We start from the raw sequence: 14,664 nt of genomic DNA on the forward strand, positions 1-14,664 counted from the left end.
CTCTCGATTTTTTATAATTATGAGCACAGTTCCTGGTCCGAGAAACCGTTTTCCTCCTGGCGAGACTCACCGATGGGTTTCTGGGCGTAGGGTATGCCGAACCAGGCGTCGACGCTCTTGCCGGTTGTCGCGACCAGGGTCTTGCCGCGGACCATGCCCTTTCTGGTGCGCACCACCAGCGGGTCGTCCGGGTGGCCGACGAGGGCGGCCGGTCGCGGGAGCTCCTCGCTCGACCTGGAACTCCTGGCGTCCTCGTGCGACGACGGCTCCTGCGCGGCGTGCAGCTCGTGCTCGTGATGCCTGCTCCGGTGGGACGGCGAGCCGCGGCAGGGATCCGGCTGCAGGACGAGAAGCAGGAACAGGCTCAGCACCAACAGGGCCTCCAGTCTGCCGGGGCCGGTCCGCCAGGAACTTGGATTTTTCGACATCGTGCCTGCTCGGCTACAATAAAAAAAATATATGTGTGCCAAAAATATATGTGTTAAGCTTAAAAAAAAATTAAGTGTACCATCATTTGCGTTTGCAAACGCAAATATTAATATTTTAAGACATAATATGTGTGTAAATAATATTTCACGTGTAATAATATTACAACGAATTATATTGCTACGTGTAATAATATTTTTAACGTGTTTTACACGTAATATTTCGTGTAACGTAGCAAACTTTAACTTTTTTTTTAGAACTTTGACGGTCAATTTTAATTGAATTAGTCTTATTTTGCGCGTATTAATGTAAAGAATAAACTGTAAAAGTTTCGAACAATCCTCGCATAAATGATTTTACGAAATAACTACCTTAAGCAGTTTCGCGAAATCGTTGTAATGAATTTTCCCATGTAAAACAAAGTCGGATTCCCATTCTCTATTGTGCCCACTTTTAGACGATTCACAACCGCCGGGATTTAAAATAGAAATCTCTCTATTTATAATTTTGTGTGCTATATAAAATGAAATACATTTCAAGAGAATCAGAGAATAAAGCGCGCGCGAATAAAATATATATATAAAAATGCACGGCGTATAAAATTATAAATAGAATTCTATCTTGAAATCCGACGTGAATTATAGATCGCCCGAAATGGACTTTGCGTATACACGGCGTGAATGAGAATGGACAAATTATTTCATATGTAATATTAAAAAGCGATTATTTGGGAAAACCGTTCCACGTGTAACCTTCGGTTCGCCGCCGCCGCCGCCGCCGCGCTGCCCGTGTACGTACAACACGTCGAAAATGTTGCGACGGAGAATGGTAAAGGGTTAATCCCCACCGGAAACTGCTCGTTCCTTATCTATCGAATGACAAATTCGGCTCCTAAGCGCGGGGACATTTTGTCCCCCTCCCCCCCCCCCCCCCCCCTCCGGTTACCGTCGTACAATTTATTATACAACAATTGTAAAACGATGCTGCACGGGGGGAGGGGAGGGCGCGTACGCGAAAGTAACAAATGGCAGTTTCGGGCGTGTATTCGTAAGTGCATTAGCATAACGCGAACCGCTGATACGCCCTGCCGCGAGAATAAATCTAGGCGAAGCGCGCCGCGGCGGGAGAAACGGCCTCGCCGCAAATATCAAATATGAACGCCTGTTATAAAAACGTAACGATCGCAGGTAGGACTTATTTTCGACTCCGCGCTGTGCCTCCGCGCGGACTGACGTGAGCGCCGCGCTTCGTGTGAAAAATGCAGGCGCAAGAAAAATGCTCAGGCGGTGGTGCATAACGTATGTCGCGAACGCATTAATTTCGAAGGGGATCCGCGCGGAGGAAAATAAACTCTCCGCCCGAGACCTCCGCCGTGCGGTTCGTGAGAAACGCCCAGAGACGCGATTTCCGAAAGATTTCCCGTCGAGCTTCTTTCTCTCCTGAATATCCGCCCGTCCTAGAAACCCGCCCTTTACCGCGTGTGGCGCAAAATTACCCCCGCAGGGACAAAGTAACCCTATCTGACCGTAATTCAAGCCGCGGTCTCCAGCGCATCCGAGAGAGAAACCGCGCTGGTAATTGAGATTATCCGAGTTAACTAAGCTAATTTAATTAATCGTACGTTATTTACGTCGAATTTATTAGCCATTAATTAGATCGGCGCTTCATTATTTAAATTGATCAAGTCTGTTTGGATTAATTTCGCCGGAGGGAGGAAATGGAAGCGTAATTTTTCGAAATCACAGGATATCTCGGATAATGTTTCGCCAAAGATATTTAAATAACGAGGACCCCATCGTTTTTCTCGCGTGGAAAAAAGCGCGCCGATGACTTTGTTTCCCCGAAGAAACAAAACTTTGCCGAGAGAACAATAATCGGGTTAACCCTTTGAAGCATACATTTTTCTATTGAACTGTTTTTTTGTGGAACTTTGTATGGAAGGGTATACAAGGGTTTTGGGGTCGCTGATTACGAATCCGTTATCAGATTTTCATAATTCAAAGTGGCGGAATTCAAAACTTAAAAGAATAACATAATTCAACTGTAAATCAACTATGCTAAGAAACATTATTTAGATATTGTTAGGACCCATGAAATCCAGTTGAAAGTTCTTCTGGAATATAAAAAATATCGCGCGCGAAATGGCGGTTGCAAAATTGAAATTTGATAATTTCCTAGAATTTACTCATTCTTGGCACTATCCAGAGCTAACGACGCGAACGTGACGAGTCCCTAAATACCGTAACCGAACGAAAATGTTGAAAAACTTGAAAACTTAAAAAATTCACGCACTTTGCATCCGCCATTTTGAATTTGGAAAATCTGACATCAGATTCGTAACGAGCGACCCCGAAAACCCTTTTGTACGAAGTTTTCAAGAAATCATCTTAAAAAACTTGGTCAATAATGAATTTTTTCGAAAAAAAAACTGCTTTTTTTTTATATTCGTTTATTTTTAAAACTTTAACAATGAATATTAAAGACTACTCAACTTTTTTTATGTTTTTTTGTTGCTAAGACACCAAAAAAATGCAAAAAACCCGACCTGAATGCGTTAACTAGAAATTAAATGGCCAAAAAGTAAAGTAGTTGAAGTGGTAACGTGGGTTACCACTATGCTTCAAAGGGTTAATTATTATACAACGCTGGATTTGTCGTCGGATAGGGCGACTGTGATTATGATGAACGATTTGTCTCGATTAAATGATATTTGCGTTTCGCGCATGTTTGTCCTCTCTTTCTCTCAATCCCTCCCCCGGTCCCCGCGCTCCTTCCGCTCGGCATTCATTGATACCGTCGTGATAAGGCCGTTACGTAACGGACAGACGGATGACAAGTGTCCTCGCTCGCCGTTTAAATCTTTCCGCGCAATTTTGCAAATTGGAAGAACGTCGGATTTCTGCCACTTTTATCCGCGCTCGCACGCGTTTCCGAATTCATTCGCTTGAAAACTCGTTACTCGCAATGTCGGATTTGTCACTCGAGGATGTGGACGCGACGACGAAGATATTCTCCCACGGCCGACAATTCTGCGCCGTCCAGCCTTCAGGAACTGAACGTTATAATCCCGCGCGTATACAGTACGTGTGAACGAGACTTCTGAAAACTTTACGCGCGATACTCTCGATAATACCGAGGCACAGCGATGGACAGAATCATAGACTTTTATATACTACTAGACTGCTACCTTCGGACTGAAAAGTGAGGCAAGACTTCCGCCGTGTCTTGTTAGGTAAATAAAGTAATATGCGTGCATCCGTGTACCACTGACTACTTTATTTACCAAACAAGACTTAGCGGAAGTCTTGCCTCATTTTTCAGTTCGAAGGTGGCAATCTAGTGGTATATTATAGAAGTGTGTGATTCCGTCCATTCGCTGTACCCATAGACATAGTAAATATAGACTGAGCGTCCCATTGAATAAGCTGAAACTTGTGAAGACAGATAGAGAGAGAGAGAGAGAGAGAGAGAGAGAGAGAAGATTTAAGACTTCCTTTCTCCGTCTTACACCATCGTAAAGAAAAGAATCGTGCCTGCGCAGTACTACACAGGCGTGATTCTTTCTTCTCAAGATGGTGAGACAGAGGAAGAAAGTCTTAAATCTTCTCTCTCTCTCTCTCTCTCTTTCTCTTTTCACAAGCTTGAGCCTATTCAATGGGACGCTCGGTCTATATTTACTATGCCTATGGGTACAGCGATGGACAGAATCATAGACTTCTATATACCACTAGACTGCTACCTTCGAGCTGAAAAGTGAGGCAAGAGTTCCGCCGTGTCTTGTTAGGTAAATAAAGTAGTATGTGTGCATCGGTCTGTCACTGACTACTTTATTCACCTAACAAGACACAGCGGAAGTTTTGCCTCACTTTTCAGCTCGAAGGTAGCAGTCTAGTAATAGAGGAAAGTACCCTATTATGAGATAGGATCCTAGTATGAGACAGCGGAGTTTCTGCGAAATTGACAGACATTATCTGTAGGTTCCACCGTGAATTTAATGCCCTTGTAGTGAAATTGTTTAGTGGAAAATTGATTGTTAGATCGTGTGATTGCTGCAAAAAAATGATGTGATTGAATTTGGACGTTGAAAACCTACTATCGCATAATAGAGGACTTTCCTCTATATAGAAGTCTGCGGACAGCAATGGTTGCGACCGAGGGGTAAATCGCTGACAAAAATCATGCACATCAATGCCTACTAATGCCCAGTGGCCATTACCTTATCTTATTTTATCTTTGTAATGTTCCAGCAAGATCCAATGCCCAAACTAATGCCCAAGAAACGCCCAGTAATGCCGCAAATCTGTACACCACATCCTCAGCGGTTTGCCCCTCGGTTGCGACATGTTTTTTTATAAAGTTCAGAAACGCGCATTTAGATTCAGGTTTGCGTTCCAAAACGTTTTCTCCGAGGGAAATTTTGCTTGGAAAATAGATTGGAAGCGCTCAAAATGGTTTCGGAACGGCCGTCGAGTAAAATATTCCTCGGAGAAGAAGGAACGTAAGCTGAAAAAAGTGTCGCAACCATTCTGTCCATCACTGTACACGGAGGGGCACCCCGGGAGAATATAGGGCGTCTCGAGATCGCAAATGAAAGTGGGTTTTGTTTGAACGTTAGGGGTCTACAACCATGTTCATCGAACGCGCGACTCACGGCGGATGGCTCGAAGTTATCCGTACAGAAATGTACAGGGTTGGAAAGTGACTCGTTGCTTGTAACGAAGTTGCAGTTACAGTTATTATTATTTTTTTTATGGAACTCTAGCTTAATTTCGTTATCTTCTCTTCATCTGTAACTGTAACCTAACTCGGTTATATTTTTTCGATAACCAGTAACCATTTGAAAACTATAATTTACATATATTTTAAACCTCCACAGAACGCATTAGGCCTCGCATCTGCGCACAAACGCCTTCATCGACGCTCCACAACTCAAATGCAGACGCGATACTTTTATTTTCACTGTAAGAAAGTAACCGCAAAGTAACGATTCGTCACTTTTCGAGTAACTGTCATTGTAACGCGTTACTTTTCAGAATTGACAACTCGTAACTGCAACCAGATACTTTTATAAAGTAACATTCCCCAACCCTGGAAACATATATCCTTTTTTGTAGCCTGTGGGTAGCACGTTGCAGCGACGGTCGCAATCCTGCAAATTGCAGGGACATTACAGAAGCATGCAGATGAAAAATTCTGACAAGGTTACGGCAATATTGGAAGCTTGCGGGATATTAAAAATAGAAGCAAAGCTCCATAATACCGCCTTCTCCCCAGCATATTGAATCTGATCCCCCGGATTTGTGGGAGGACGGCGGGGAGCCGCGTAAAAATTACACGAGACCGCAAAAGACCCCGATTAGTCGCCGACTTCAATGCCGGCGAGTGACGTATCTGGAGAACGACGAGGGAAGATTACGTTTGCGAGCCACGTCGGGCTAATGCAAGATATATTGCATCGCGACGTCACGTCGAGCTACGACGTCACGCTGCGAGCTCGCGATGCAGCAACGTGGCAGCATCGTTTGCGCGTATCGCGATCTCTCGCGACGAAACGTCCCTTCGATCTACTTGCCGGCGCGGCGCGTTCGCGGCTGAAAGAATGATGCGTTGCAACCTAAACGGCGCCGTGCACTCTGACAAATTTCAGGCGGGATACGAGATATCCGGGCCTCCGGCGCCGTTAATTCTTAACGGGCGGATTCTTTGACCGATTTGACGTGGGATACGAGGTATCCCGGGCTTCCACGCGCATTATTTCGTAATACCGAGTCGATTCCGCCACGGCGCGGGCGCTCATCATTTTATCACGGCTCTTCAATTTTTTAGCATTATGTACCGTCGTAACTTTATAAGCCCCGAATTAAAATTCCATCAAAGCAAACTCCGCGCCCGCGCGAGATGTAGCGTTCCTTTTTTCGTCTCCATTTAAACGAGATTTCAATTTTGCAGGGAGCTCTCTCGGTTTCGCGACGACTCGCGGGGACCGTCGATACGCCCGTCGGGGAAAAATCGACTTCGAATCGGCCGTGGAATCTGCTGTCAAAGAATAATGCGCGAGAAGTAGGATACCTTGTATACCTCGTGCGCTGTTATCGACGGGAAATACGATATCGTGGCGTCGCATAAATTTCTAAATATACTATCGCACGCTGTGAATTTACGTATATTATATGTAATACGCATACATGTGTATTATATGTCTGTACCTGAGAAGTTGGCTGTCGTAACTACAAGATTATCGATTTTCAGCTTTTTACCTCAATCGCCCTAATTATTTGTTTTACGGCGGTAAATAATCGTATCTGCACAATGGAAGTGTGAAGAAGGTATTTCCAACTTTGGAAAAATATCATAAAAAACAAACCATTTCTAGACACTTCTGTGTAAATTTGTTAAATGTCAGTTACGATAGTTGACCTCTCGGGTACAGAGATGTGTGTTTTTTTTATAGAGTGCGAGAGTATATTCCAAAATTTGCACGTATACAGGACGACCCACAATTCGCGATTCAAAGTATAGCATTTTTTTAAACAAAAAGGTTCATTTTATCTCAAAAAATAAAATGGATAAAAAATGGACGGAAATTCGAAGAAGATATTTTCAACCGAACTTTGGAAAAATATAATAAGAAACGATTTCTAGACACTTCTGTAAAAATTTGTTAAATGTCAGTTACGACAGTTGACCTCTCGGGTACAGAGATGTGTGTTTTTTTATTGCGTGCGAGAGTACATTCAAAAATTTGCACGTATATAGGACGTCCCAAAGTATAGCATTTTTTGAAACAAAAAGGTTCATTTTATCTAAAAAAAAATACTCAGATTCGCGAATGGAAATACATTGCAAAATGCATACCGGAGCGGGAAAGTCGAGAAAATGAAAAGAAACGGGACGAAAAATGGCAAGTACTCTCTTAATTAATTTCTTCGACAACTTTCTTGCTGTGATATTTTCGTACGCCCGGTATAAAAATGATATACGTAAATAATATAAATGTTACATACGCGTCTGTCTCTCTCTCTCTCTCTCTCTCTCTTTATCTCCCTTTCCTCGTCTCACACGCGTTAGGGCGCAGGAGGAGGGATTAGTAGGATGATAGTATTCTCTAGTTACCACACGAAGGTCTACGTTGATTAGCAACTTCCTTCTACGTGTTCCGTGCGCGGCCGTACGCACGCTCGGTCACACGGGAGCGGCGCGGCGCGTTCCACGGGAACGTCGTCGCACGCGGAAGTTTACGCACGAGGACGAGATTAACGTCGTCGCGAAATTAGGATTTATTGCACGGTGGCGAGAGCGGCACACGCGTGCGATACGCGAGTTTCTCTATGTCGGAATGGAGAGCGAATCAGCGGCGGAAACAAGGCCGCCAAGGTTCTCAGCGGGTCCCAAGTGCGCCGGTAATCGGCTCCAATTTAAACGCCAAGCTCGAACACAATCGAACGACATTAATTGCGATCAATCGAACGCTTAATTCAAACGGCACGACTCGCACACGCGCGTATTAAACGTTCCGGTTGATTTCGATTTCGGAAGCCGGGCGGCTCCCCCGGGGAAGGCGAGAGGCGACGAAAATTGAAATGAGAGGAGGGCGCGAGGGGAGCGGAGCGGAGCTGACAAAATCGCGGATTAGGATCTCTCTCTCTCTCTCTCTCTCTCTCTCTCTCTTTCTTCTCAGACTCACCGGGATTTTTCAACGGGGATATTCGCCGCGCGACACTCTCTCCCTCTCCCTCACCGTCGGCGTCCTCCCGTTTATCGATACTTATAATACTTATTCAATTAGAACCGCGCGCCCGCGAAGGATTCGCGAAGGGGCCTATTATCGCGGTATCGCGTCGCAATAATGACGACGTGGTCCCGACGCCGGAGACCAGACGCGCCCCGCCGAGCGAAAGCACTGACAGCGATGACGACGACGACGACGACGACGACGGGCTGCTGGGCGAGCGTTTACGGGAGTGACAGCGCGAGGCCCGACGCCGCATTAGAGCCACGAAGCGACTAGCTACTTCCCCTGGCACTGCGGCAGCGTTATACGTTATCGCGTGTACGATGTATAGGTAGGGTACGTGATCCACACAGGCCAGCCGGTTGGAAACGCGTAGATCGATCGGGCGGGGATCGGGCGCTCGTCGAGCCGAATGTGTCGGCTCTTCGCGACCCGCGCCCCGACGATAATGCAAAATTCTCTCCGCGCCCGAGAGAACAGATCTCTCTGCGGTTATCTGCCCGGTGGTTAATTACCCCATCGCCCGACAGACTCGTGCTGCTGCTGTACGTGTTTCACAGCTCGCGGCGCGCAGTCAGATTTGTTTCATCTCCTCTTCGTTCCGCGCACGTGTTACGGAACTTTTCGGAACGGATTGCGATCGGAGTCGTTTGGGTATCTACTGAATTTCTATTGTGTTTTGTAGCGGAAAACGGACACAGAATCCGCATTCCGAAAAGTTTCACAACGCGTGCCTCCGTATTCATATACGAGTTGTCTCGCGTGTTCTTTTTTTTTGCGACGAATCTTCTATCAATTTGAAATCGAGTCTTCTTCCGCGAGAGCGAGAGTGCTTCGTCGCGTATGTTTCTAGGTAAATTCTGTGAAACTTCATCCGAAATTGCCCGAAGAAAGTAGTCTTGTAACCTTGGTTGTTTATCGAAAGTTTAATTTGCGAGACCAACTTTTCTTCAATCGGTTTTAAGTTAAAAATCATTCGGCCCCTCGACGTTTCGAGAAACTCAACTGCGAACCCAAAAACCGATCGATGACAAATAATGTCCTAAAAGTGGAAAACGCAAGCAGTATATATTATATTTCAATTGCCTATCGAAGAATTATCTTTCCCCTATTATTCTCTATTATTTTCTGTGTAACAGATACACGAAGATAGAGGAGGGCTCATTTTCTCGAAATCACGACGTCTCGTCGGTATAAATCTCTGAAAATCGAATTCGCTGGCTTCCGACTTGCACCCTCCGGCCCGGCTCTCCTACGCGCTCTTCGCCACGCGGATCGCTCCCCCGCGCTTGTGCCGCCCTTATCTTTTTCCTCCCTCTCTTTTCCAATACTTACAGCGAGGAAGACGCGAGGAAGGTGCTCGACGCGGCTCGAGGCGATTAGACTTCAGACGGCGGCGATGTCCTCCTCTCCGAATCCGCGACAGGCAGATCCGCTTGCCCTCCCCCTTGTCCCGTCTACATTCTTCGTTCGTGGAGCATCGTTCGTCTCTGTAACAGCACACAGCGCGATTGATTGAACGAGGGTGTGTCGGAAATGAAGGGCGAAACGCTGACGAATGCGCTGGGGACCGCGAGCTCGTTATTTGCGGATTACTATTGAAAGAGGGACTAGGAAGGGGGAGAAAAAGGGAGAAAGGGAGAGAAAAAGGGGAGCAAAAGCGAGAAAGACTCATTCTATTGTAGCCCCCCTCCCACCCCCTCGGGAGTAACGAAGACAAATTAATGCGACGATAAAAGCAGCGACGGAAGTAAACAAATGAAATAAATAATAAAAATCGAAATCCTGTACTTTTCATCAGCGCGAGACCCGGGGTAAAACTCGAAACGCACGTAAAAATTTAAGCAGCAAGATTTCAGACGTAAGAATTTCAATCAATCGGAATTTTCAGCGCTGCTTAAGTTGCAAAATGGCTGCTTCCGTTCTCGACTGTCGCTTCCCTTAAATCTTGCTGCTTAAGTTGTTTCGCGTGTTTAGGACCTTAAGCTAGAAACACGCGAAAAAATTCAAGCAGTAAAACTCAAGACGTAAGAATCTCAACCACACGGAATTCTCGGCGTTGCTTACGTCTCAAGACGGCTAAGCAGCCATTTTCTTACGTTCTCGACTGTCATTGGTCACTTCCCTCAAGTCTACCAGCTAAGTTTCTTTCGTGTATTTGTGCCCTGAACAGCCGCAATGTCGAATAACTCGGTGACATCGGCGGGACCAATTTGGCAGCGCACTCGCGGCGCCGAGAGAGACACGCGAGAGTATCCTGCGGCGACGGTTTCGCCGCGACAGCGGAAACTTCGTCACCGCGCGCGCAACCCCTTTCTCCTCCGCGTATTAGATTTGATCCCCTCCCCACCGCCCCACTCACCCCCCCAAGCGCCGTAACGACACGCTCCATCCGTGGAGCGCGCCCCTTCATTTCGGCCCGCGGGCGATCTATGATTTCGTTATCCGCGAATTCCGCGTACGTCGCTCGGAGGGGGATGAGCGAATGCCAAAAGCGGAGCGGTATATACGCGCTTATTAGAAATTCCAGTCGTCCGTGTATATCCGCCTTCTCCCCCGACAGCGACGTGGAATTCGCATATAAACGGATAAAAGGCATCGCGGGACGCGGCGCCGGGGAGGAAGGGAGATTTCGCCCTCGCGCACCCCTCGAGAATAAGGAGAGATGCGCGATACCCGAAAGTAAATCGCGGCGCGCGGGTCCCGAGACGCCGACGGCGGTTCGGTAATTAACAGCTCGATAATTAAAGAATTCGAGCGCTCTTGAAGACTGTTCTTATCGCTTCTCCCCGCGTTTCGAAATAGCGGACCACCGTTCTATTCTCGTACAAATTACTTTCGTTCAAGTGGCTCCCTTAAATTGGACGTCTCTTTAAGGATTCCGAGAGCGACGGCTCTCGGCGACTCGACGATATCGGGCGGAACGTCTGCGAATTTTCGTTATCACACGGACACAGACGTTACACGCGCGCACGTCCGCCCGTGCGCGCGCACACGCGTACACGTGTGTACGCGAGCACAGACACACGGACGATCGTTGACCGAGAAACGAAAGGTCAGGGCGTCACTGGCTCGGCTTGGCTGGCTGCACTGCGGCCCGCTGAGTTTCGCGGCGCGGACATTTAGGAAATTACCGTGAGGGCGGGGGGTGAGAGACGGGACCGGCCGGCCGCTCGGCTCGGCTCGGCGAAATATGCATTCGGCGCAGCCCGGGCGTGCCGAAAAAAAAAGAAGGAGAAAAAAGAAAAATCGCCGGACGCGTCCTACTCGCGGCGGAAAGAGATTCCGCGCCGGCCGACACGCGGAATCGATTTTCCCCTCCTGGCGAGAGTATCGGGCGCTCTCGCGACTCTCGAGTGATCGAAAATACTACGGGGCACTTTAGGGGAAACGACGATCCCTCCTTTTGTCCCCTGCGAAGATACTTTTACTCAATATTTAATACTGTATATTATATCGCGGCGATAAATTGCCTTTATACATTTTATGCGGGAAGGCGCTACTTTTCCCGGACAAAAGCTGCATTGTCGGGAAAAGTTCCAGAGTGAAGTTCGAGGGGGGAAAGAATCGGCCAATATCCAAGCAATTTCAAATGAAACGAATCCATGGGAACTTGACGACATCTCATTCGAGTTCCCAGAATTTTAATTCGAAAATCGTCGACGCGACGATTAAAAACTGAGGGAGGGGGGGACAAGTGACGAGCCTCCTTGACATCTCGGCGGTCGAGAAGACGTCCCGCGGCTGCGGCACTTCCGGGGGAACCCCCGCGAAAATGGAGCGCGCGCACGAGCGCGGTTTTTCTCTCACCCCGCGAGGTTTTTCCATTGCCCGCGGTCGAGAACGAATCGAGAACCACCGGGCATTGTTCGCATCTTCGTTCACCCGGGTGAACGATTCGTACTCGAGGCACTCGTTCGTTCAATCCGTCCGTACGACGAGACGCGCGACGTCGCCTGAAAGACGAAAGCGTCGCCTCCTCGGGTGGGATTTTCAAAATAATTCACCGACGCGTCACACGCCGCGCGTTCGGGAAAATAATTGCCGCGAGGCTCTCCTTCTCTCTCCCGTTCTCTCCTTCTTTCTCTCTCTCTCTCTCTCTGCCTTTGACAATGAAAAACGAATTTGACGAAGAGGAGAAAAAGTATCCTCGGATATTCGGACGCATTTGGGAAAATCCGAGGGAGAAACCGCTGAGGGCATCGTGGTGTACAGATTTGCGACATTACTGGGCAGTACTAGGCATTACTAGGCATTACTAGACATTTTTGGGGCATCAGGCCTTGCTGGGGCATTATTAAGATAAAATAAGATAATAAGATAAAGTAATGCCCACTGGGCATTAGTGGGCATTGGTGTACAACATTTTGGTCAGCGGTTTCCAGGGGAAAACCGCTGAGGGCATTGTGGTGTACAGATTTGCGACATTACTGGGTATTACTAGACTTTTTTGGGCATTAGGCCTTGCTGGGGCATTATAAAAATAAAATAAGGTAATAAGATAAAGTAATGCCCACATTAGTGGGCATTGGTGTGCATATAACATTTTGGTCAGCGGTTTCCCCCTCGGGAAAATCGTAGCGGGGGAGAGGGACAGAAGCCACCACGCGGCCATTTCGATGTCCTTCCACCCTCTCCCCACGGCCCCTCCAAGATAGCGAACTGTCGAGGCGCGCGTACCGCCGCTGCGGGTCAGAAACGCGCGCCACAAGCCGCGCGAGAGGGTCAATCGGACCCGACGCCGCAGTCTCGTCCCTATGACAGGGTAAAAGCGAGCGTGTATCGCCGCGGGTATCATCGGGGGAAGGGGGGGGGGATTATGGATGGCCCGTGGACACGCTAACCCAGTGACATCTCTAGGTCAGCCCGACCGCCCGGTCGCTCGATCCGTCACCGATTCGCCGCCGCGCGGTATTTTCAGACCGGTTTGCGCCGGGGAGAGACACCGCAGCCGACCCGTCCTGGAGCAACCCCCTTTTTGAAGGCTAGAACTTGGTCCGAGTTCCAGTTCCGAGAACCGTGTAGCCAATCAACTTGCAGCTATTCCATAAAAGCGAGTTGATTGGCTACACATTTCTCGGAACTGGGACTCGGCCCACGTTCCAGCATTGCGGGCACAGGCCTCAGGTCCCGCCGACGGCGAGGACGCTCGCGACTCCGAGGGTCGTCGGCATCGCGAGCCACCTATCACTTATCAACGATCGCTTCTACGGAGGCATCGCCGCGAGTATCCGCGACGGTGGATCGTTGATAAGTGGTCAAAGAGAAAGAGAGAGAGAAAAAAAAACGATAGCACACAGAGGCGCGGCTCGGGGAACGCGCCGGAGGTCCTTTCCGCTCGATACTCGAGCGCGAAGTGACGAGCGCAGCGACGATTCCCGGACGTGCCTCTCGCGCGCGCGGCGGCGGCGGCGGCGGCGGCGGCGGCGGCAGCGGCGGCGAGTTCGAAAATCCGAAGCGGAGGTGAGGACGCAACAAGAACGAGAAATGGGGAGGGGAGAGACGAGGTGTACATCGATAATAAACGTTATCGGAGCGACAGACGACGCATTCGGCGACGGCGGCGGTGGCGGCGGCGGCGGCGGCGGCAGCGGTGGCGGCGGCAATCCTTGACCCGGTTACCCGCGTAAGCGAGCCAAATATTGACCTAATCTAGCGGCGACTCGCCGCGCGCGCCGAACGTCCGAGGTCCGTTGCGTGCTTTTTTTTTCTCTCTCGCGTACACCGGGCCACCGCTGAAACCATAGGTCGCTCCCTCCTCGTTAAGGGTCAGAGCACAAAGCAACCGTAAATAGCTTACGACAAAGACGCAAGCGTAAACGTAGATAGCGCACAAGCTTTTGGCGTAAGTGTAACGTATGTAATTGGAGGTAAGTACGATATACGCCAAAGCCTGTGCGCTAATCTACGTTTACGCTTGCGTCTTTGTAGTAAGCCATTAACATTGCTTTGCGCTCCGATTCTAATCCTCTTTTCACCCTCGCCCTTTCTCGCGAGAGAAAGAGAGAGAGAGAGAGAGCGACGAGAGTCCCGAAGAACGACGATACGCGGACCGGGCCAGCCCCGCGCGAGCCCACACGTGTCTGCGCGCGCTTATTTTATGGAAACTTGTCTCGTTTCCCCGTTTCTCACTTCGCCCGGTCTGTCACGGGGCGCGACGGGCCGTGAATAATTCTTTCACGAGATGGAGAGAACGAGACAGAGAAAGAGAGAGAGAGGGGGGGAGGGCGTGAGAGAAAGAGAGAGAGAGAGAGAGAGCGAGTAAACGGTATCGGGAGCTGGTTGATATTTGGCGGGCCGACTACGGGCAATCGGAAATTCGGCCGTTCGTGGCATGCGCGATAAAACGGCGAGACGGTACCGGAATGTACCAGACACCGAGTCCTATTTTCTCTCGCTCTCGGTCTCGTTTCGACGTTTTCAGCCCTCCCCCGCTCCCCCTCCCCCCGCGAGACTCCCGCTTTCTTTCCTCGGTCGATCTCGCGGGGCGAATCGAGCCGGATCAA

General features: G+C 48.9%; 1 protein-coding gene across 4 annotated transcripts in view; it reads right to left on the reverse strand.

Annotated features, from left to right (window-relative positions):
- Positions 1–14,664, reverse strand: part of LOC105567512 (acetylcholinesterase-like) — a 36,591-nt gene that overhangs the window by 13,900 nt on the left and 8,027 nt on the right. For 2 of the 4 annotated variants that reach the window (XM_012022435.1, XM_012022438.1), the window contains exons 2-3: positions 7,431–9,648; positions 71–441 (exon numbers count right to left, since the gene is read on the reverse strand). In XM_012022435.1, coding sequence (XP_011877825.1) covers positions 71–428 — 358 coding nt within the window. In that variant the 5' untranslated portion in view covers positions 429–441; positions 7,431–9,648. The remainder of the gene's footprint in view (positions 1–70; positions 442–7,430; positions 9,649–14,664) is intronic. The other 2 variants (XM_012022437.1, XM_012022436.1) reach the window with 2 other exon arrangements.

This window comes from Vollenhovia emeryi, unplaced genomic scaffold (genome assembly GCF_000949405.1).
Source record: "Vollenhovia emeryi isolate VEMERY1.0 unplaced genomic scaffold, V.emery_V1.0 DF939137.1, whole genome shotgun sequence".
Lineage (NCBI taxonomy): Eukaryota > Metazoa > Arthropoda > Insecta > Hymenoptera > Formicidae > Vollenhovia > Vollenhovia emeryi.